At 47.0% G+C, this 23,145-nt stretch overlaps 1 protein-coding gene across 6 annotated transcripts in view; it reads right to left on the minus strand.

Annotated features, from left to right (window-relative positions):
* The window catches only part of LOC102447238 (unconventional myosin-X-like), a 316,165-nt gene that overhangs the window by 50,339 nt on the left and 242,681 nt on the right, over nucleotides 1–23,145 (minus strand). For 5 of the 6 annotated variants that reach the window (XM_075914469.2, XM_089779563.1, XM_089779562.1 and 2 more), the window contains 2 exons: nucleotides 4,252–4,409; nucleotides 2,805–2,928 (listed from right to left, as the gene is read on the minus strand). The exons of the other annotated variant lie outside the window; for it this stretch is intronic. In XM_075914469.2, coding sequence (XP_075770584.2) covers nucleotides 2,805–2,928; nucleotides 4,252–4,409 — 282 coding nt within the window. The remainder of the gene's footprint in view (nucleotides 1–2,804; nucleotides 2,929–4,251; nucleotides 4,410–23,145) is intronic. 6 annotated transcript variants of the gene reach the window in all.

The raw sequence follows: 23,145 nt of genomic DNA on the forward strand, positions 1-23,145 counted from the left end.
CATCGGGATAATTATATCACTCAGAGGTGTGAAAAATCCAGGCCCTAAGTGACACATTATACAAACTTAACCTGCCATGTAGACAGCACCACGTTGGTGGGACTGCTTCTCCCACTGCCATTGCTACTACCTTCTGGGAAGGTAGATAACCTGGGGAGAATCTCTAAACTCTACAGCCACTGTAGTGCTGTAGGTGAAGACAAGCCCTTGGTTTGGAAGCAGTTTGGAAATCTTCCCTCTAAGATTTCCCAGCCATAAGCTGAGTGTGTTTTGTCTTGTGCACCCACATTGACATGACATGCACTTATTTGGATATGCGCCGCTGTGGTACCCACCAGTTACTAACACACACACACATTTTATATACATTTAAATTGTTATACAAGAAAAAATACTGACCCAAGGTATAATTAACAAGGTGCATGCCCCGCGGTACAGGAATCAGGGCAGGGGGGCTCAGGCCAGGTGCTGCAGGATTCAGGGCAAGGGGGATCTCAGGATGGGGGACTGAGGGCTCTGGGAGGAGGCAGCTCCTTGCTGGGGGAACAGGCTGGAGCTGGGCTGCCCAAGCCTCCGGCAATTCCTTGCAGGGGGTGGGGCCAGGACTAGACTGCTCAGTGCCCCAACCCCCCAGAAGCTGCTTGCTAGTAGGGTTGCCAGGTGTCCAGTATTGAACCGGACAGTTCAGTATTTTCATCTCCTGTCTGGTAAAAAAATTCAGAAAATACCGGACACCTAAAATGTCCCCACGGTACTTTCTGATTTTTTCCCAGCCAGGAGGCGAAAATCCCAGGCTGTCCGGCTCAATATGGCGGCAGCCTGGCAACCCTAGTGCTTACTGGGTTCCGCAGGGGAGCTGTCTGGCCCAGCACAGGGAGGCAAGATGGCGGGTGGCCGCCAGCAGCCTGTTGGGGCCAAAAAGCCTCCCCATGTGGTTCTTAAAGGGACCACGGTGGGTTATTTTATTTTATTTTTTTTTTTTTTTTTGCTTAACAAATCTCGGGGTCCTTTTTTTGTGTGTGTTGTTCGGTATTTTTTCTGAAACCATCTGGCAACTCTACTTGCTGGGGGGGGGGGGGGAGGGAAGCGGAGCTGAGCGCTGCCCGACCCCGGGCCCGACAGCAGCTATTTATGGCCCAGTGCTCCCAGTTTGCTGACCAACTGGGGGTAAGGAGGCCAGGGCTGCTGGCCTCCCACCTGGTCAGTGCTGCCACTGCTGCCCCCAGCCACGCGGACTCAGCCCTGGTCCTGATCACCCAAGCAACCACCCCGGGCACGCAGCCCCAACAGCTGGGCCAAGGAGTCCTGCCCACCATAGCTGGAACTGGAGCCAGTGACAGCCTCAACACGCCCCGGCTCCAGCAGGAGTAAACAGGGGCAGGGTAGTCTGCCCACCACCGCCACCACTTACCTTCTGGTCCAGCAGGGTTACCAGGTAGACGCCCCCCCAAAAAAGGACACATTTGATCGTGGGCCGGGCCGGGGGGGCGGGAGCGGGGCTGGCCTGGAGGAAGGGGGGCAGGAAGCAGGGCTGGCGGGGGCGGGGGGGTCGGGGGCCATGGGGCTAGCCAGGAAGAAGGGGGACCGGGAGGAAGGGGGGTAAGCAGAGCTGGGGGGGATCGGGGACCGGGGGGGCTGGACAGGAGGAGGGGGAGCCTGAGGAAGGGGGGGCGGGAAGCAGAGCTGGCGGGGGGTGCAGCCACTGGCCACAACCGGAGTCTAACCGGCCGTGCCCCCGGAAGGCACTCCCTCTAGTTGCTAAAAGAAGCCGGGCGGGGGCAGGGGGAGTGGCTGAGAGCCACGCCCCTTCCCCCCCACCTCCCCGGCTTCTGCACACAACCAGAGGCTCTCAGCTGGAAGGCGGGGCCGCGATTGGCTCTGGGAGCCTCTGGTTGTGTGCAGAAGCCGGATGGGGGGAGTGGCTGGGAGTAACAGCCACTGCCCCCGCCCCCGCCAGGCTTTTGTACGCGATCACAGGGCTCCTTCTTCCAGCATGGTGGCACGCTAGAGTGATGAACTCTGCTTAGGCCCAGAAGCTCTAGCAACCTTTAAGAGCATGCTTTCAGCCCAGAGAATGCATGTAATCTTGTCCAGATCTAACTAGAGGGGGAGTACACACCCTCTCACCAAGTGGACTGCACTAAGAAAAGATCTGTCAATGCACAAGGCACACACAGATATAGGAGAACAAAAATGGAGTGTTTGACCTCTGTTATTAATTGTTGCTAGTAACAAAAGTAGGAAAGAAATGTTTAATCACCGTATTTTGCTAAAACAATTCAATCCCTATGAGGTGTACATGTAGCAGGAGGAAGAGAAGCAGCAAACTATACCTGTACCACAGGGTAAAAATTCATGTTCACAAAGTAGCCACAGCACTGAACACAATTTGCGGGGGGAGGGAGGGCGGGATGGTCAATTTCCTGCCATCCCAGAACTTTTCTTCAAAGAGGGAAAACATTTGGGGCAGACTGTCCCAAGGTGGTATGCCCAGGAAAGAGGAGACTTAAATAATTTTCCTCCTCTCCCACAAAGCAAGGACTGGAGACAGAAGAGGCTGGTCCCTCTGTAAATCAAGGGTGCATAATGGTCCCAACCAGGACAGAGGATCAGGCCCCATCCCATTTTGCAGATGGGAGCAGGAAGCTTGTGAACGCTATGAGCGTGCTGAGGAGTTCCAACTGTCCCAGCATGCTTAGGATCTGCCTCGTTCAGTCCTTGGGGTAATGCTTACATGGCACCTTCTCACCCACCCCAAGGGAGAAAAGGTTTTAGGGATTCTGCCAAAACCAAAAAGCACTTACTATTATGACTGACATCTCCATAGGGCAGTGGCAGCAATGGTGAATGCAGGGGATGCTGGGTGTATCTCAGGATGGGGTTCCTCCTATAAGTCTGTTCCACTACTTCCAAGTTCATGCTGTTTTCCTGAAGACAGAAGAATTTTCCTCAAGCCTGCCCAGTCTCTCGCCAGAATTTCTCATAGAGCCCGGTTTCAACGTAAGCTTCTCCCATCAGAGTTCCACAGAGGCCCAGATAACTAGGCTTCCATTCACAGTTCAGTTAACTTGTTCAGTAACTACCTGTGTAAGAACTGATACTCCCTCCCCAAGCCTGAAACTGGGCCACGCAAGGGCCTGAGAGAACTGCGCAGTGGAATCTGCATGTGCCTGTAGCTGGGGTTTGCACCTGGCAGAAGAAGTATGAATGCTAATGTGCAGAACAGGTTCACGCATGATTCAGTTCTGTAGAGTCTGTCTTGTGTGCATGAGGGATCAGGATGTACCAGGGATGGGAGGCTCCTGATGTTTGACCACAGGAGATTCATACTTACCTGAATTGGGAACTCTGACATTTGTGCACTGGGGAGTCACGTGCCCAATAGGAATGAGAATCCCAATGTGGGTATCTGGAGGATCTGCACATGACAACTGTTTCTGACTTGTGCATAAGGAGGATTTGCACACCCCTAGCGTGGAGTTCAGCATGTGCCTGGTGAAATCCAACAATGGGATTAGCCAGAACTCCTGCAGATTAGCTTATAGCTTTAAGTTTGACGTGATTGTGTTAGCTGCACAATTACAAATATTTCCCCCCAATCCTTTTAAGACACTTCTCTTCTTGCCACAAAGCTAAAATAGTGATGGTGAGTAGGTCAGAAATGGAGAGGCCACAAGGGCAGATGGGGGGACTGGTAGAGCCCTGCAAATCCATGATGATCCGCTTTATAGCCACAGGTATCTGCATCACTGGATGTGGATGCAGCTCTATGCAGCTTACCGTTGCAGATATGTATACGGATATTCATTTTGTGACACTCAGGGTGCACAGCTCAGTGGTTTGAGCATTGGCCTGCTAAACCCAGGGTTGAGAGTTCAATCCTTGTGGAGGCCATTTAGGGATTTGGGGCAAAAATCTGTCAGGGATGGTAATTGGTCCTGCTGTGAGGACAGGGGACTGGACTTGATGACCTTCAAGGCCCCTTCCAGTTCTAGGACATAGGCAATCACCACGGCCCAGCTCTGGATTCTCCAGGGGGAGGGATATAGGGCTTACAAAGAGGGGCCAGGCTGTATGGTTAGAAGGGGCTAGGGTTCCCTGCTATGAAGCACTGCTCTATGCCTGCCCAAAGCTCCATACCTCTGCCAGTGTTAAAAAGTAGGTGGTCATGCCTCCACTGGCTCCGGAATCCCCGTCTGCAGATCTGGAATATTCTCCTGATCTTTGACTGCAGCATTCAATGCTACCTACCCTTATGTCACGAATAAGCTGCTGTGTGGGTGTTTCTATGGGAATCTTGCTGTCAATGACTCCTTGGATGGCAGAGGCCCAGCGCATAGCTTCATTCAGTAGCTTGGTGTAGAGTCTGTATGAGTGCTTTCGACCATGGACTATGATGTTCCAGTAGCCTATGAGCAAACAAAGACAGAGGAAGGTGGAACTTGGCTGCAATTTTCTGTCTCGCTGAGATTTTCTAGTGACTAACAGTTAAGGTTCTGTCTAGATTTGCACATTAAAAAAAAAGACTCAGAGCCCTCAGTTTCACGTCAGAGGTTGAATTCAGTCTAACTTAAGTACCTTTGCTCTTCCTAAGCAATCACATCTCTCCATATTTTGTCCAAGATTTAGTAGTTATAGCTTGAAAGATAGGGAAAATTCAGGCCCCATGGCTGCTCCATCTTACGTGATGATCCATAAAAATGATTCTTAAGCCTCACCCCAAGTTTCTTCCTAAGGCTGTTTGTCATATTTAAATCAGTATATTCACCTTCCAGTTTTCTTTCCCCAAAGACTCACTCAAACCGGTGGGTAGCCAAACTGCTGACCCTGGCACGGTCAGGCTCTTTTCACCCAGAGATTTTCTAAATAGGTATCTAACTACTAGACCATGTTAAAGGTATCTAAGCTAGATCTACCCATGCAGATTAGAGCCACTTCCACTAAAGCAGAGGCAGCTTCTGTAAGTATGCCTATTTCAGAAATTCACAGGGCACTGCATTGGTATTATCTAGCTCTATTCCCTAGTTGAGGTCATCTGGAGTCCAAGCATGACCCCAGCAAATGTTGCTAGCCAAAAGAATCTTATTTGAGTGCATGAGATATGTGCACACCCAAAAGGAACAGAAGTGGAATCCAAGTAGACAGCTCATCTCAAAGAACCACAGTAATCATTCTGGGGTTTGTTAGGGAGGGATAAAGTATTGTTATCTCTTGCGGTTTTGGTTAAGGTTCCTGCCTATGCAACCTTAGTTTAGCCTCATTTCCTATATTTTTGAGTTCCTGACTTTGGAAACTTGAATGTTTATGACATTGATTTTTGTATTAAAACAAAAAATCATTAGACCTACCAAGCTACGTCGATTCCTAAATGACTGCATAATCACAGAGCTGTAACCCCCCATTATTCTTCATCCATACTCTCACAATCTGTCACTTTTGGTATCACATGTAAAATATCTATTGCCATCACTCCTATAAAGTACTTCATATACCTAACTACTACGTTTTCTGTCTGCCTACTCATTCTTTCATTTTTTTGGTCCAGGTTGGAGAAATAATAAAGATCATGAAAGCCTACATCAACATGATTGTGAAGAAACGCTGCAGTGTCAAATCATCTGCCAGTATGGACAGTCCCACTAGCATCTATGGTTCTCTCTCAAGGACAAGATGACGGCCTCTCACAAAGACAGGGTGGGTTGTCTGAAATGGATCCTAAACGGATTCAGCTTCAACTACAATCCAAACAGCCCATGTTGAAAAGCGAAGGGTTGTCTTTCCTGGGGCATGAGTGCCAGTTAGTTGCATTTAGAAGAAAAGAGCTGTTTCAGACCTCATCCCCAATTTTAGTTCAAACTCAGCACTTTGTATTGCAGGACCCTTAGGCTTTTGGGATGGAGGGACACTTGCCTTACAAAAAGTGGTGGCTCTTACGAAGCATTCAGAGTGCAGATGAACTACGTTTCCTGCCACTCGAACAGGAAAGGCCACCACTTTCTCCTGCAACATCTTCACACACCACAGTTCTAACTGCCTTCTTTACCAGTAAAGCTCCTGCCTTCCATTCCATGAGTTTTTAGCAAAGCCCAAAGAGAACAGTTTGTCTCAGAAAATAAAACAAGCTTAGTTGACACATTTCTCTTTCCCCCTCCCTCAACCTTCCTGCAATATGCAGAGACTAGAACTGTCACTAGGCTTGGGATGTACTTAATGTTGACATTACGTTTTTTTAAACTGGAATTTTGCCTTAAGAAGCCTTAGTGGTGAGTCTTACAAGAGCTCTTTTTTGTTACTTCCATAATAAAGAAGATGACCAGGTGACGACTTCAGACAGTCAGGAAGGCAAAGAAGATGAGCAAAATAACAATGATCACATTGTATATTTGGTCAAATACACTGAATGGAGCCTTTTAATATATGTAACCATGGCTTAAAAATTTCTCCTTCCCTTCTGCTATAGTCTAGCTCAGTGTTTCTTAAACTTTTTGAGACTAGGGAACACCAAACAATAATATTTTTTTATGCGGAACACCTATGAAAAATTTCTTCCAAAAAAAATTGTCAGACAAAAAAAGACAAAACCAAAGAAGTAACAAAAACAAAAGAGGTCGCGGCACACCTGTGAGTTGTCCATGGAACACCAGTGTTCCGTGGAACATAGTTCAAGAAACACTGGTCTAGCTCTTGGGTAGCTGCAGGCAGCTTGAACCCAGTTAGGAATGTTAACACCTCTCACTTCTTGTTCTAACATGCTCATTTCTATTATAGATTTCCTTCTGCTTTCCCTTTTTAATTTGTAACTGGCTTTACAAGATGAAGGTTTAATAAATTATTGGCTTGCATGGCCTGTTTTACTTCACAGATGTCATGCACAAATTTATGTGCTCACGTGTATCTGTCTGTATAGATATCTGTCACGCAGTGCAGATCTGCAGACATCTCTGAGCTTAAGGAGAGCAACTGCTTAGCAACAGTGCAAGGAGCAGATTTTGCTTTGGTGACAAGTAGAGTGGCTGAGCACGGAGTAAAAACTGTTGCAAGCCCTTTTCAAGCTCATTGAGCCAGGTCCCCCAGGATTTAGCATGCAGCGCTACCAATTTATGGTTTTGGGTATTCTTTTGGTGGCTGCTGGGATTTCAGATTAATTCCAGTCCTTTAGGGTTGGGGTGAGGGTTGGGGTCCGGGTTAGAATTAGGGGTAAAAGTTTGGAGGAGGGTTAGGGTTAGGGTTAGCTTTTGAGCCACCAGGTCAGCCACTCCATTGAATCCCGTGGGTTGATCCGATGGGCAGTTATGAGATGGAAGTCTGGAAGGCATTGCCAAAAAACTACTTTACTTGGACTTAGGAACAGAGAGGTCAGTTTAGGGGTAGGGTTTAAGGGTAAGGGTGACCCCTAGTTCTTACGTTACGGGGACAAGTAAATAATTTATTCTCTTTCCCCACACCACTCATGATTTTATAGACCTCTATCCTATCCCCCCTTAGTCTCCTATTTTCCAAGCTGAAAAGTCCCAGTCTCTTTATTCTCTCCTCATATGGGACCTGTTCCAAAGCCCTCATCCTTTTAGTTGCTCTTCTCTGAACCTTTTCTGATGCAAGTATATCTTTTTTGAAATGAGGAGACCCCATCTGTAAGAAGTATTCAAGATGTGGGCGTACCAGGGATTTATGTAAGGGCAATAAGATATTCTCCATCTTATTCTCTATCCTTTTTTTAATGATTTCTAACATCCTGTTTGCTTTTTTTGACTGCCGCTGCACACTGCATGGACGTCTTCAGAGAACTATCCACGATGACTCCAAGATCTCTTTCTTGATTAGTTGTAGCTAAATTAGCTCCCATCATATTTTATGTGTAGTTGGGGTTATTTTTTCCAATGTGCATTACTTTACATTTATCCATATTAAATTTCATTTGCCATTTTGTTGCCCAATCACTTAGTTTTGTGAGATCTTTTTGAAGTTCTTCTCAGACTGCTTTGGTCTTAACTACCGTGAGCAGTTTAGTGTCGTCCACAAACTTTGCCACCTCAAAAGATATCTTTTTATCTCTCACTGCTTCTTTTACTTGGTTGTTAAGCCATGGGAGCAGTTTTTTGGTTCTTTTACTGTGTTTTTTAATTTGGGGTATTGTTATGGGGCATGTAGGTGTGCCCCACTTGGGGCCCACAAGCCCACACCCCGCTGTCGGTCCCGCAGAAAAACCCCGCGCAGGGGTGGTCCTCTTCTAAAGTCCTCTTCCCCGGGTGCATTGGCGGGCCGGCGAGGTGAAGTAGGGGGGCTCGGGCCCACCCCAACTCCGAGTCCCGACCCAGGGCCCTAAGGACTGGGGACCACGCCCCAGTTCCGGTTGGTGGGGGGAAGAATCCACCCCAAAACACACGAACCCCCCGGGATTGCTACCCTGCCCTGGGTCGCTTCCTACCTCCCCCGCTGAGCTGCGGTGGTAGTTTTGTCCGGTGGCCCCCGCAGGGGCAGCTCTTACAGCCTCTGCGAGGCCTCCCATCGGGATTCTCCTTCGGTCTCCTCCGCTCTCCTCTCCTCTGCACCCCTCGGCCCCATGCACCTCGGCTCTCCTCCCCTTTTCTTCTGGCGGTGGTGCTCCTTTTAAGCGTCCCGCCGCCGTGACAACCGGTGCGCCAGAGGAGGGGCCTGCATCCGCTCCTCCAACCGCTGCCCCTCTCTAGCTCTCGGCTAACTCCGGCCCAGGCTGGAGCTGCTGCGAGCCCTGCGCATGTGCGGCTGCGCCAGCCCCGCAGCTTCCCAGCTCTTGCCGTGGCCATGCGAGCTCGGGCGCTCCCTGCCCATCCGTGTCCCCAGCACCCTCTTTGGCCACGGCAGAGCAAGCTGCACAGCGCTGGAGCGGGGCCGCCGCTTCTCCCCATCACGCTGGGGATGGCGCCTCGGCCGTGTGAGGTGCGGAAGCTGCCCCGTCACAGGTATACATTTACATTGGGCCTCTATTGTGGTGTCTTTAAAAAGCTTCCATGAAGCTTTCAAAGATTTTACTTTTTGTCACTGTACCTTTTAATTTCTGTTTAACTAACCTCCTCATTTTTGTGTAGTTACTCTTTCTAAAATTAAACGCCACAGTGTTGGGCTGCTGAGGTGTTTTTCTCACCACTGGGACGTTAACATTTTATTACATTATAGTCACTATTTCCAAGCGGTCCAGTTATATTTACCTCTTGAACCAGATCCTGTGCTCTGCTTAAGACAAAATCAAGAATTGCCTCTCCCCTTTTAAGTTCCAGAACCAGAGCCTCCAAGAAGCAGTCATTTAAGGTATCAAGAAATTTTATCTCTGCATCCTGTCCTGAGGAGACGTGGACCCAGTCAACATGGGAATAACTGAAATCCCCCACTATTATCGACTTTTTTTATTTTGATAGCCTCTCAAACAGCTGATCGGCACAGCGCAGTGGCCATTTTTGTGTAAATGAAGCAGTGATTATTTAAATCGCTGCTTCATTTTCCTATGTCTAGTAAACTCATCTACATGGCTCCGTCGATGGAGCCATGTAGTCTAGACATACCCTAGGGGCCTTTAAGAGGCAGTCGTCCAGGTAGGTAAAAATAGTGATGCCTGTGCGGTGGAGGTAAGCGGTTACAACGGCTAGAATCTTGTAAAACACTCTCGGTGCCGCTGAAAAACTGAACGGTAACACTGTGTACTGGTAGTATTCATCCCCAAGAGTGAAACGAAGAAACCTCCTGTGGGCTGGATGTGCCGCTACGTGAAAGTACGCGTCTTAGAGATCGAAAGACGCGAACCAATCCCCTTCCTTCAGTGCAGGAGTGATAGAGGCTAAGGTGGCCATCTTGAACTTTTGTTTCCGCAGGTGCCTGTTTAGTCTGCGAAGATCTAGGATAGGCCTCCATCTGCTGGACTTCTTCTGCATGAGGAAGTAATGAGAATAGAAGCCTTTTCCTCTGAACTCACGTGGGACCCTCTCCACCGCTCCTATGGTAAGTAGACAAGAAACCTCTTCTTGTATCAGAGGCTCATGAGAAGGGTCCCTGAAGAGGGATGGGATGGGAGGGTGGGAGGGGGTTGAGTGGAGAAAGGAATGGCGAGACTGGAGGCGAGGATCTCTCTGACCCATCCATTGGTGGTTACGGTACACCATCTGGTGTAATAGGGTCGTCGGTGATGGCGCAAGAGCTTGGCGTGGTCGTGAGAAGCCTCTAGAAGGGGAATGGTTCACAGTCTCTCGACTGATGCATCAAACTTGCTGCCTCGGTTGCTGCTGGTTCGATGTTTTGGTGGTTTGTGGACGATGACGCTGCGGTCATTGTCTGTGCCTAGTCTGGTCGTAAGGCCGGATTCAGGGCATGGCATAGGAGAAGGGCCTTTGCCTGTTGTACGGGACAAACTTCTTGCACCGGAAGGGCGGAGTGTATATTCCGAGTGTCCTCAGAGTGGTGCATGAGTCCTTCCCAGAATGAAACACTTGATCAGTGTTCTTGGCGAAGAGGGAACGCCGGTCGAAAGGTAGGTCTTCGACCTTAGGCTGAAGGTCCTTAGGCACAGCAGCAAGGTGAAGTCACGACGCCCGACACATAACAACCGATGTTGCCGTTGTACGTGAGGCTGAATTGGCAATGTCAAGGGATATTTGGAGGGCGGTGCATGCTGATGTATAGCCCTCCTGTACCACAGCCTAGAGGATCTGTTTCTTAGGCTCAGGCAAGTATTCCAAGAGCGGTATCAGTTTGGAATAATTGTCGAAATCGTGGTTGGCCAACTGAGCTGAATAGTAGGCCATCCTCAGGGTGGCTGTGGCTGAGGAATAAACCTTCCTGCCCAATAGATCTAGGCGCTTAGCATCTTTGTCCTGCGCTGTGTTTTTTGTGTGCGCAGTCTTAGACTTTTGTTGCGCCGTGTCCATAACTATAGAGTTGGTTGGAGGATGCATGAATAGGAATTGTGCATCCTTGGGATCCACAAAGTACTTCTTATCGATACGCTTGTTCGTAGGAGGTACTGATGCCGGGGTCTGCCATATTTCATTTGAAATTTCCAGTATGGCCTCATCAAAAGGCAGGGCCAGCTTTGGTTTAGTGGATTGTTGCAGATTCCTCAAGAGAGGATGCTGCTTCTGAGGCACATCCAAGGTGCACAAGTTCTGAGTGTGAGCGACTCTCTTGAACAAGTCCTGGAATTACTTGTAGTCGTCAACCAGGGAGGAGTCTCCAGGAAAAACTGCATCGTCCAGTGACGACAACAACTGATCCATCGGCGAGACCATATGTTGCTCCTCATGGATAGGGGAACAGTTATCGCCCTCCTGCTGGGTGGACGTTGAAGGGGCATCACCCGTGGATGTCGGTGGACCCTGTCCCGGAGGGATAATCTCCTGCATAGAAAGGCGAGGTGAACGTGAACAGGGATGCTCTGGCAAGATTGATGGCGAATGAGCAGCACCACGGGAGTACGTGTGGTGTCGACAGTGGCGAGTATAGCGACCACCATAGTGACGCGGAAAGCGGCAAGGAGAGTAGGGACTGAAGCTCCTGTGCTGGGAATAGCACGATCGTGATGGCGAGGCATCCGAGCCCGAACGGATCGTATAATGAGAAGGAGATCTGGACCGGTATGAGCGGTAGTACCTTGAGGGTGATGGTCATGGAGATCTCCAATAGTAACGAGGTGATGACCTGTACCGAGTGTGACCATGTCTGTCTGTATGGTGCAGTGGGGACAGTGAGTGCTCAGGTGAGAACACTGCCCTGTCAGGAGATGGTGTTGTCCGGTGCGGGCCCCCCCCCCCAGTGCATCATGTGGGCTGGTCAGTGCTGTCAGTTCTACTGGTGCTGCAGTCCTCCTCGGCACCGTATCTTTTGTCGGTGCCAACCCGCATCTCGGCACCACATCTGTTCTCGGTGCTGGCTCATGCCTCTGCGCCGGCTCGTGCGTCAGTGCAGGCTCGTGCCTCGGCACCGGGCTCGGCTCAGTTGTCGGCGCCGTGGTGTCCCGTACAGGCTGTTTCGGCTTCTTGGTGCCAACTCGACTATCGGTGCCGGCTGTGCTCTTAGCATCATTTTCGGTGGCTGATCTGGCGGTGCCACGACTGGCGCTGACTCTGGACGGGGTGGGTCATGCGATGCCGACCCCGAAAAAGAAGATGCAGCGGGGCTAGGCACCAAGGTGCTGCGGGGCTTAGAGGACTTAGCCGTAGCGTGTCTCGCCAACAAGCCCGAAGTGCCCGGTGCGACCCCTGCACTCGTGCTTCTAGGCTGAGTCGGGCCCTTCCCCTCATGGGACTTACGAGGCTGTAACTTCCTTTGTTGTTGCTCCGGAAGCAGCAGTTGGAGGGCTTTGTTGAAGAGGAGCATTTTCAACCTCATTTTTCTGTCTCGCCTTGTGCGAGCAGTTAACTTTGAACAATGGCTGCATTTTGGGGGGATGTGGCCTTCCCCGAGGCACCGTATGCATCTGGCTTGGCCGTCCGATGCTGGCATGGCATCTCCACATGACGTTCACTTTTTGAAGCCCTGGGAACTGGGCATTTTGAACGAATCCGTCAGACTACGGCTAAAAGAGTCTGCGGAGTAAAGTTTAACTATGTACAATAACGAAAGGTCTCTCTCTCTCTCTCTCTCTCTCTCTATATATATATATATATACTCAAAACTTTCTTCTTTTTTCAAACTAACTAACTATAAACTGTAAAAACACTAACTAACTATAGGTAGGGGCTGAACTGGGACCAATAGACGAAACAATAACAATTATTCTGCTTTCTCCTCAGGCGGAGGCAGGAGCTCGTTCCAACTCCGTCTGCGACCATGGACGGTTAGGAGGAACTGACGGGACGGACTGAACACCGCAGAAAGGGCGTCAACAGCGTGAGGTGGCTTCTGCACATGCGCAGTCCTGCAGGGGCTACTGCTATAGAAAAATCTCCAAACTGCGGCACTGGGACAAGCCCAACACCTGACAGTGGAGCACCCACGGGGACACTACTCGAAGAATGGTGAGTGTATCCAGCCCCCTTCTAGCTTCCCCTCCAAACTCCCTCACAAAATTCCCTGTTAGCTGCTCCTGGTCGCAAAGCTCCCTGGTCGCTTACTAGCAGGCTTTATAAAGCCCTGGCCTTCCTGAAACCCTGACCAAGGGCTGACCCAGAACAGAGGGCTCTAGATTTCAAATCCTTGTTAAGAAGCTCACAACCTCCAACTGCGGGCCACAGCACAAACAAACAGCTCAGCACATGAATCTACACACACTCACTGTCTCTCTCAACCAGCTTTGATGATTGCTGATGCACATTGTCTGTTTCCAAGATCTTTCTTGAGTTAATTAGTTAACTGCTAACTTAGACCCCATCATTTTATGTGCATAGGTGGGATGATGTTTTCCAATGTGCATTACTTTGCATTTATCAACATTGAATTTCATCTGTCACTTTGCTGTCCAGTTCTGAGAGATCCTTTTGTAGCTGCTCATAGTCTCCTTTGGCCTTAACCATCTTGAGCAGTTTAGGATCTGCAAATTTTGCCATGTCACCGTTTATCCCCTTTCCAGATCATTTATGAATACAATGAATAGTACAGACTCCTGAGGGATACCTCTATTTAACTCTCTCCATTCTGAAAACTGACCATTTATTCCTACCGTTTGTACCCTAACTTTTAACCAATTACCATTCCATGACCAATCCTCTTATATCAAGACAAGTAACTTTTCTTAAGACCCTTCAGTGAGGGACTTTGTCAAAGTTTTCTGAAAATCTAAGTACATTATATCACTGCATCCCTCTGGTTCACAGGCTTGTTGATCCCCCCCAAAGATTTCTATGATAACCCCTCACTTAACGTTGTCCTGGCTAACACTGTTTTGTTGTTACATGGCTTCTCAATGACAGCACATGCTCATTTAAAGTTGTGCAATACACCCCCGTAACACTGTTTGGCAGCCTGCTTTATCCACCACTTGCTGCTTTTCCAGAAAGTCCTGTCTGTCCTTGGAGGGGGGAGGGTGCTGGAACTACGGTGGGCTGGCAGCTTCCCAATCTGCTCCCCTAATTTCCCTGATGATGCCACTGCACACCTGTTTACAGACCTCTGCAACTTTGTCCTCATCTACAACTATTTCCAATTTGGAGACAATTTACATCTTCAAGTCAGCGGCACAGTTATGGGTGCCCGCATGGCCCCACAATAATGCCAACATCTTTATGGCTGACCTTGAACAACGTTTCCTCAGATCTCACCCCCAGCACTCTTACTCTACTGATGCTACACTGATGACATCTTCATCTTATGGACCCACGGGAAGGAGACCCTTGAAGAATTTCACAGAGATTTCAACAACTTCCACCCCACCATCAACCTTAGCCTGGACCAGTCCGCACAAGAGATTTACTTCCTTGACACTGCAGTACAATTACATGGCAGACACATTTCCACCACCTTATACCGGAAACCTACCAACTGTTACACTCATCTACATGCCTCTAGCTTCCACCCAAGACACATTTCCCAATCAATATTTACAGCCAGGCCCTAAGATACAACTGGATTTGCTCCAATCCCATGGACAGAGACAAGCTCCCCCAGGATTTCTCTCTGTGGGTGTTTATCCATTCCGTTTGGAATGGAAATCCATCAACCATATGAAAAAAGTTGCACAGATTCAGACAGACATCTTTCTATCCAAGTGCAAAAAGATGGACATTGTACCCAAAGGACTGAAAGTGAACAACCCATTAAGATCAATATACTGTACTGACTACAGTGAGAGACTCTGCTTCACATTATCCAAGAAATTAAGGAACCACCTGATTAATATCTTATACAGTAGTAAGTTGAAGGTCAGTAACATGGAGTCAGCAGGCCTAAATAGAGGCCTGTAACATGAAAACAGCAACAGGCCTGCAATCTAGTGAGCAAGACTTTGGTTCAGTAACACAGGAGCCAAGAAAGAGGCCGTACTGATAACTGTGTGATTGTGTAAGTTAGGTCGAGCATGGAAGGACACAGGGAGGCACTAGGTACAGACTGTAAGCCAAACGGGAGTAATGGAACATCTTAATAAGAAATGTCTTGGTACAAAAACTCCCTAAAAACTAATGCACATACCGACCTAGGTTCAGGAATTGACAGCATGAAGGATAGTAAGCGAGCCCCCCTTGCATAAGGCGAGGGATGGTAACTAGGCAACAGAGGGTGGTAACCTGGTACGCAAAGAAATGATGTAAGTTGTTTGTACCTGTCTATAAAAGGACACCGCAGAGGGCGCTCTCCGGCCGACCTTGGGGGGGGGGGGGGGCGCACTAGGCGCCTGAACGGCAGGTGGTATTGCCTAAACTTACAGAATGCACAGTAGCTTAACTTTGACTAACTGCTGTTAATAACTGATATATGGCAATAGGCCTGCCCGGTGTTGGTACCTTGTCAACGCAGGCCATAGTGCCCAGTGGTGTAACATTGTACTGATCTCTGATACCAACTGGTAGAGCTTCGCATTTGACAATAAACCTGCTCGACTGATTTCAAACCTTGCCTGCATCTGTCGTTTCTGGGGCCTCTCAGAGATCTCCTGTGTTGACCCAAGTGCACAGGGTCTAACACTCTAGATAAAGGGAGCACCAATTGTTACGCACGCAGCCGAAAGTTGATCACCAACGGAGTAGAGGTCCTGCCAGGAGTGCGCGAGAACGACCCTGACCAGACAACGCTGACACTGACAGTCCAGACCACCGAAGGTACCGAGGTACGAAAACACCGAGGTACGACACAAGAAACAGAAAAATATCAAGAATGACATCTCTAACCTAGAGAATCTCATCTCAAGACAAACATCCACACTGACTAACACCTTACAAAACTTTTGTTCCACCAGACAAGAAATCTACTATACACACTTCTATTCCCTACAACAAAGAAAAGACAATAAACTTTCTAAACTGCTCCACACCACAGGCTACAACAGGAACTACCTCAACCCACCGGATAATATTGTTAACCTCTCTAGCTACAAACTCAACCCAGCAGAAGAGTCTGTCTTATCCCGGGGTCTCTCTTTCTACCCCACAACCTCCACGAAGTGGATTCAGTTTTGTGGTGACCTTGAGGCTTTCTTTCGCCACCTCCGCCTACGAGAATATTTCCAAACTACCAACGAACATCAATCTGACCAACTAGATCCCCCTATAAACACCAAAAGAAAAATAATTGTATATGGACTCCCCCTGATGGTTGGAATTACAATCTGGATTTCTATATACAAAGCTTCCGCAACAATGCACAGACTGACATTATTCATAAACGACAACAAGCAACATACAATGTCAGCCGCGATGAACACTATGCTATCCAGAGTCTCAAAAACAACCTGGACATTATAATCAAACTAGCTGATAAAGGGGGTGCTGGGGTCATTATGAATAAGTCTGACTATGACCAGGAGGCAACCAGACAACTCTCCAACACCACATTTTACAGACCTCTCTCCTCTGATCCCACTTCAGAATACCAAAAGAAACTACACTGTCTCCTTAAAGAACTCCCTACATCTACTCGGGACTAAATCCACACAGAAACACCTTCTGAATCCCGACCAGGATTGTTCTATCTAGTTCCCAAAATCCATAAACCTGGACACCCCGGACGTCCCATCATCTCAGGTATCGGCACACTCACTACTGGATTATCCAGCTATGTAGACTCTCTTCTCAAACCTTACGCAACCAACACCCCCAGCTATCTCCGAGATACTACTGACTTCCTGAGAAAACTACAAAACATCTATAACCTCCCTGATAACACCATCCTTGCTACCATGGATGTGGAAGTTCTATACACCAACATCCCACATGAAGATGGATTATAAGCAATTAGAAACACTATCCTAGAGGACACCACAGCCAATCTGGTAGCAGACCTATGTAACTTTGTTCTCACCCACAATTATTTCCAATTTGAGGACAACTTATACCTCCAGATCAGCAGCACAGCTATGGGTACCCGCATGGCCCCACAGTACGCTAACATCTTTATGGCTGACTTAGAACAACGTTTCCTCAGATCCCGTCCCCTTTTACTACTTCTCTACTTACGCTACATCGATGACATCTTTGTGATCTGGATGACATAGATTCATAGACTTTAAGGTCAAAAGGGACCATTATGATCATCTAGTCTGACCCCCTGCACAGTGCAGGCCACAAAATCTCACCCACCCCTCCTAGAATAATCCTCTCACCTATATCTCAGATATTGAAGCCTTCAAATACTTTGAAGACCCCAAGATGCAGAGAATCCTCTAGCTGTGATCTGTACCCCATGCTACAGAGGAAGGCGAAAAACAGGGCCTCTGCCAATCTACCCTGGAGGAAAATTCCTTCCTGACCCCAAATATGGCGATCAGCTAAACCCTGAGCATGTGGACAAGACTCATCAGCCAGACACCCAGAAAGTTCTCTATAGTAACTCCTATCGTCCCTCCATTGACCTGTTTACCACTGATAATGGTCAATTAGTTACCAAGATCCTGTTATCTCATCAAACCATCCCCTTCATAAACCCATCTAGTTTAATCTTGAAACCAGATAGATCTTTTGCCCCCACTACTTCCCTTGGAAGGCCGTTCCAGAACTTCACTCCTCTAATGGTTAGAAACCTTTGTCTAATCTCAAGTCTAAACTTCCTACTAGCCTGCTTATATCCATTTGTTCTTGTGTCCACATTGGTATTAAACTTAAATAATTCCTCTCCCTCCCTGGTATTTATCCCACTAATATATTTAAAAAGTGCAATCATGTCCTTCCTCAGCCTTCTTTTGGTTAAAATAAACAAGCCAAGCTCCTTGAGTCTCCTTTCATAAGACAGGTTTTCCATTCCTCGGATCGTCCTAGTGGCCCTTCTTTGTACCTGTTCCAGTTTGAATTCATCCTTCTTAAACATGGGAGACCAGAACTGCACACAGTATTCCAAATAGGGTGTCACCAATGCCTTGTATAATGGCACTAACACCTCCTTATCCCTACTGGAAATACATCGCCTAATACATCTCAAGATCGTATTAGCCTTTTTCACGGCCATGTCACAATGGTGGCTCATAGTCATTCTATAATCAACCAGGACTCCGAGGTCCTTCTCCTCCTCCGTTACGTCCAACTGATGTGTCCCCAGCTTATAACTAAAATTCTTGTTATTAATCCCTAAATGCATAACCTTACACTTCTCACTATTAAATTTCATCCTATTGCTATCACTCCAATTTACAAGGTCATCCAGATCTTCCTGTATGATATCCCGATCCTTTTCTGAATTGGCAATAGCTCCCAACTTTGTGTCATCCGCAAATTTTATTAGGACACTTCCACTTTTGGTGCCAAGATCAGCAATAAAAAGATTAAATAAAATTGGCCCCAAAACTGATCCCTGAGGAACTCCGCTAGTAACCTTCCTCCAAACTGACAGTTCACCTTTCAGTATGACCTGCTGTAGTCTCCCCTTTAATCAGTTGCTTATCCACCTCTCAACTTTCATATTAATCCCTATCTTTTCCAATTTAACCAATAATTCCACATGTGGTACTGTATCAAATGCCTTACTAAAGTCAAGGTAGATTAGATCCACTGCATTTCCTTTATCTAAAAAATCTGTTACTTTCTCAAAAAAGGAGATCAGGTTGGTTTGGCACGATCTACCTTTTGTAAAACCATGTTGTAATTTGTCCCAATTGCCATTAACCTCAATGTCTCTACTTTCTCCGTCAAACTTTTTTCCAGGATCTTACATACTACAGATGTCAAACTAACAGGCCTATAGTTACCCAGGTCGCTTTTTTCCCCTTTCTTAAAAATCGGAACTGTATTAGCAATTCTCCAGTCAAATGGTACAACCCCTGAATTTAGAGATTTATTAAAAATTTTTGCTAATGGACTTGCAAGTTCATGTGCCAGTTCCTTTAATATTCTTGGATGAAGATTATCTGGGCCCCCCGATTTACTCCCATTAAGCTGTTCAAGTTTGGCTTTTACCTCGGATATGGTAATATCTACCTCCTTATCCTTAGTCCCATTTGTTAACTTACCATTATCCCTACGCTCTTCATTAGCCTCATTAAAGACTGAAGCAAAGTATTTGTTCAAGTATTGGGCCATTCCTAGATTATCCTTAACCTCCACTCCATCCTTAGTAATTAGCAGTCCTACTTCTTCTTTTTTTGTTTTTTCCCTATTTATATGGCTATAAAACCTTTTACTATTGGTTTTAATTCCCTTTGCAAGGTCCAACTCTACCTGACTTTTAGCCTCTCTCACTTTATCCCTACATGCTCTAACCTCAATAAGGTAGCTTTCTTTACTGATCCCTCCCATTTTCCACTCCTTATATGCTTTCTGCTTTTTCTTAATCATCTCTCTGAGATGCTTGCTCATCCAGCTTGGTCTAACACACCTGCCTGTAAACTTTTTCCCTTTTCTAGGGATACAGGCTTCTGACAGCTTCTGCAACTTTAACTTAAAATAATTCCAGGCCTCCTCCACTTTAAGATCCATAATTTCTTTAGTCCAATCAACTTCCCTAACGAATTTCCTTAATTTATTAAAGTTAGCCCTTTTGAAATAAAAAAACCCTAGTCTCAGATTTATTTTTGTTTATCCTTCCATTTAATTTAAACTGAATTAGCTCATGATCACTCGAGCCAAGGTTGTCTCCTACAACCATTTCATCTATGAGGTCCTCGCTACTCACCAAAACCAAATCTAAAATAGCATCCCCCCCTTGTTGGTTCAGCAACTACTTGATGAAGGAATTCATCAGCTATCACATCTAGGAAAATCTTAGCCCTATTACTATTACTAGCACTTGTTCTCCAGTCTATATCTGGAAAGTTGAAATCTCCCATGATTACGCAGTTTCCATAAGTATTTACTTTATTAAAAACATTAAAGAGGTCTCTATCCATATCCTAATTGGATCCTGGTGGTCTATAACACACCCCAAGCACTATCCCAGGGGAGGATCTGATAGTTTTCTTCCCCAATGTGATTTTTGCCCAAACGGACTCTGTCTTCTCCATTCCATCACTTTTTATTTCTTTACACTCTACCTCATCTTTGATATACAATGCGACTCCACCACCTTTACCCTTATTTCTGTCTTTCCTAAATAGCACATACCCTTCAATACCTGTACTCCAGTCATGCCTAGTATTCCACCATGTTTCTGTTATTCCTATAATATCTGGTTTCACTTCCTGGACCAATAGCTCTAGTTCCTCCTTTTTGTTACCTAGGCTCCTCGCATTGGTGTACAAACATCTTAATTTTTGCTGTTTGGCCTCATTCACATTCTTTACCCAATTTGGCACAGACATTATACCTCCAATATGACCTATTAGACTAGTATACAACCCACCCTTCCTCATGTTCATTCTCCTACCCCCAGCTATATCCTTTCTTACTTCGTTTTCCTCCCTCTCAGTGTTAAAATCTGGCGTAGAGATTACCTGGGCATCTCCCAACCGTCTCCCCCAAATTCCTAGTTTAAAGCTCTCTTAATAAGTTGAGCCAGCCTCCAGCCTAGAAGTCTATTTCCCTCCCTACTTAGGTGAAGTCCATCTCTAGAGAACAGTCCTCTTCCATAAATGCCTTCCAGTGACCATACATCCCAAAGCCCTCCTTATAGCACCACTGCCTAAGCCATCTATTGATCATCATAATCCTGTCACATCTTAGTTGCCCTTCTCTAGGAACAGGCAGAATCCCACTAAAGATCACCTGAGCCTCAATTTCCTTGAGCATCCTCCCTAGCCTAGCATAGTCTCCCTTAATTCGTTCCAGCGAGAATCTAGCCGTATCATTTGTTCCTACATGAAGGATGATCAATGGATTCCTTCCTGCTCCCTTAATAATTCTCTTCAACCTCAGTTCCACATCTCGTATCTTAGCACCTGGCAGACAGCACACCCTTCTATTCTCTGGATCAGCTCTGGTTACAGGCCTATCTATTCTTCTCAATAAGGAGTCCCCAATCACATAGACCTGCCTTTTCCTAGTGACAGTGTGATTCTCTGGTCTATCTCTTGGTTCCTCCGGCTGCAAGTCCTTACCATTCCTATTTTCCCTTGTAATCCTAATGCTCATTATTAGTGTTGTCTCCATTAAGTCTTCCCCTTTATCTATGGGACTAGCCACTCTTCTCTTCTTCCTTACCCTTCTATCTTCATTATCTACCTGCTGTACCCCTTCTTCATTTTCCAACTGCACATACCTGTTCTTGAGCTCTATTTTTCCTTCACTGACCCATCTTTTCCTCTGCCTGGTCCTCTTAGTCACATGCTTCCACTGTCCATTTTCTTCGCCCAGCAGTCCCCCCTCTGAGGCCCTTGATCCTGCTTCCATCTGCATATCTAAGCTTTCCCCTTTAGCCACATCATGCCTTTGCCCCATCATCTGCTCAAACCCCCTTCTAAACTCGACCAGAGTTTCCACCTGCATCTCCAGTCCTCGGATCTTTTCTTCCATCAGCTCGATCAGGCGGCACTTCATGCAAACAAAACTCCTTTCAGGTACTCCCTCCAGAATCATGTACATACCGCAGCTACCACATCCAATCCTCCTCCTTGTGTTCTCTACTACTTGGGCCATGGCCACTAATGCCTCTGTGTTTTATCTACTTTCTCACCAAAATCCTATTAGTCCGGTGAACACAAAAACAAACCAGAACACCCTCTCCACAGCAAAAACAAACTCCAAACAAGTTCCAATATCCAAACTCCCCTTACAAACTTCCACTCAAACTCCCCTGTTTACAGCTCTGTTTGCTTGGCTCCTGTGCCGCTGCCTGACTAGAAGGCTATCTTTATAGGACCCCTAATCAGTGAAGCCCTTCCCCCTAATCAGGGCTCAGCTTCTCTCCCAGCACACTGCCCCTACGAACAATACAAATACAAAACCAGATACAAACTTCACTTCCAACAGAACTCCCACTCAAACTCCCCTGTTTACAGCTCTGTTTGCTTGGCTCCTGTGCCGCTGCAGCTATCTTTCTTTTTGATCTGGCCAAGAAACACAGGATGCATTCCACAGAGACTTTAACAACCTACACCCCACCATCAATCTCAGCCTGGACCATTCTACACGAGAGACCAATTCCTGGACAACACAGTACAAATCACCAATGGTAAATTAGATACCACTCTCTACAGAAAACACACTGACTCATACAGTTACCTACATGCCTCCAGCTCCCATCCAGGACACACCATAAGATCCATCATCTATAGCCAAGCCCTTCGATACAACTGCATCTGCTCTAATCCCACAGACAGAGACCAGAGACTTCAGGATCTCTACCAAGCATTTATAAACCTCAACTACTCACCGGAGAAATAAAAAAACAAATTGAAAGAGCCATCTACTTCAAGACAGACCCAAGAAAACCAACAACAGAACACAACTTGTCATCACCTATAGCCCCAACTTAAACCCCACCGAGGTTTGTTGCATGGATTGGTTCCTGAGTTAGAGTTACTGTGGTGCGGTGTATAGTTGCTGGTGAGAATTTGCTTTAGGTTGGTGGGTCGTCTGTGGGCGAGGCCTAGCCTGCCTCCCAAGGCCGGTGAAAGTGAGGGATTATTGTCCAGGATGGGCTGTAGATCACTGATGATGCGTTGGAGAAGTTTTAGCTGAGGACTGTAGGTGATGGCCAGTGGTGTTCTGTTGGTTTCTTTCTTGGGCTTGACTTGAGGTAGGAGGCTTCTGGGTACATGTCCGTCTCTATTAATCTGTTTCCTCACTTCCTCATGAGGGTATCATAGTTTCAAGAATGCTTGGTGAAGATCTTATAGGTGTTGATCTCTGTCTGAGGAGTTGGAGCAAATGCGGTTGTACCTAGTGATTGGCTGTAGACAATGGATCGCACCACAGTAACTCTAACTCAGGAACCAATCCATGCAACAAACCTCGGTGCCAACTCTGCCCACATATCTACACCAGCGACACCATCACAGGACCTAACCAGATCAGCCATACTGTCACTGGTACAGTCACCTGAACATCTATCAATGTAATATACGCCATCACATGCCAGCAATGCCTCTCTGCTATATACATCGGCCAAACTGGACAGTCCCTACATAAAAGAATCAATGGACACAAATCAGATATTAGCAATGGCAACATA

Source organism: Pelodiscus sinensis, chromosome 7 (assembly GCF_052426305.1).
Source record: "Pelodiscus sinensis isolate ZL-2025 chromosome 7, ASM5242630v1, whole genome shotgun sequence".
Taxonomy (NCBI): domain Eukaryota; kingdom Metazoa; phylum Chordata; order Testudines; family Trionychidae; genus Pelodiscus; species Pelodiscus sinensis.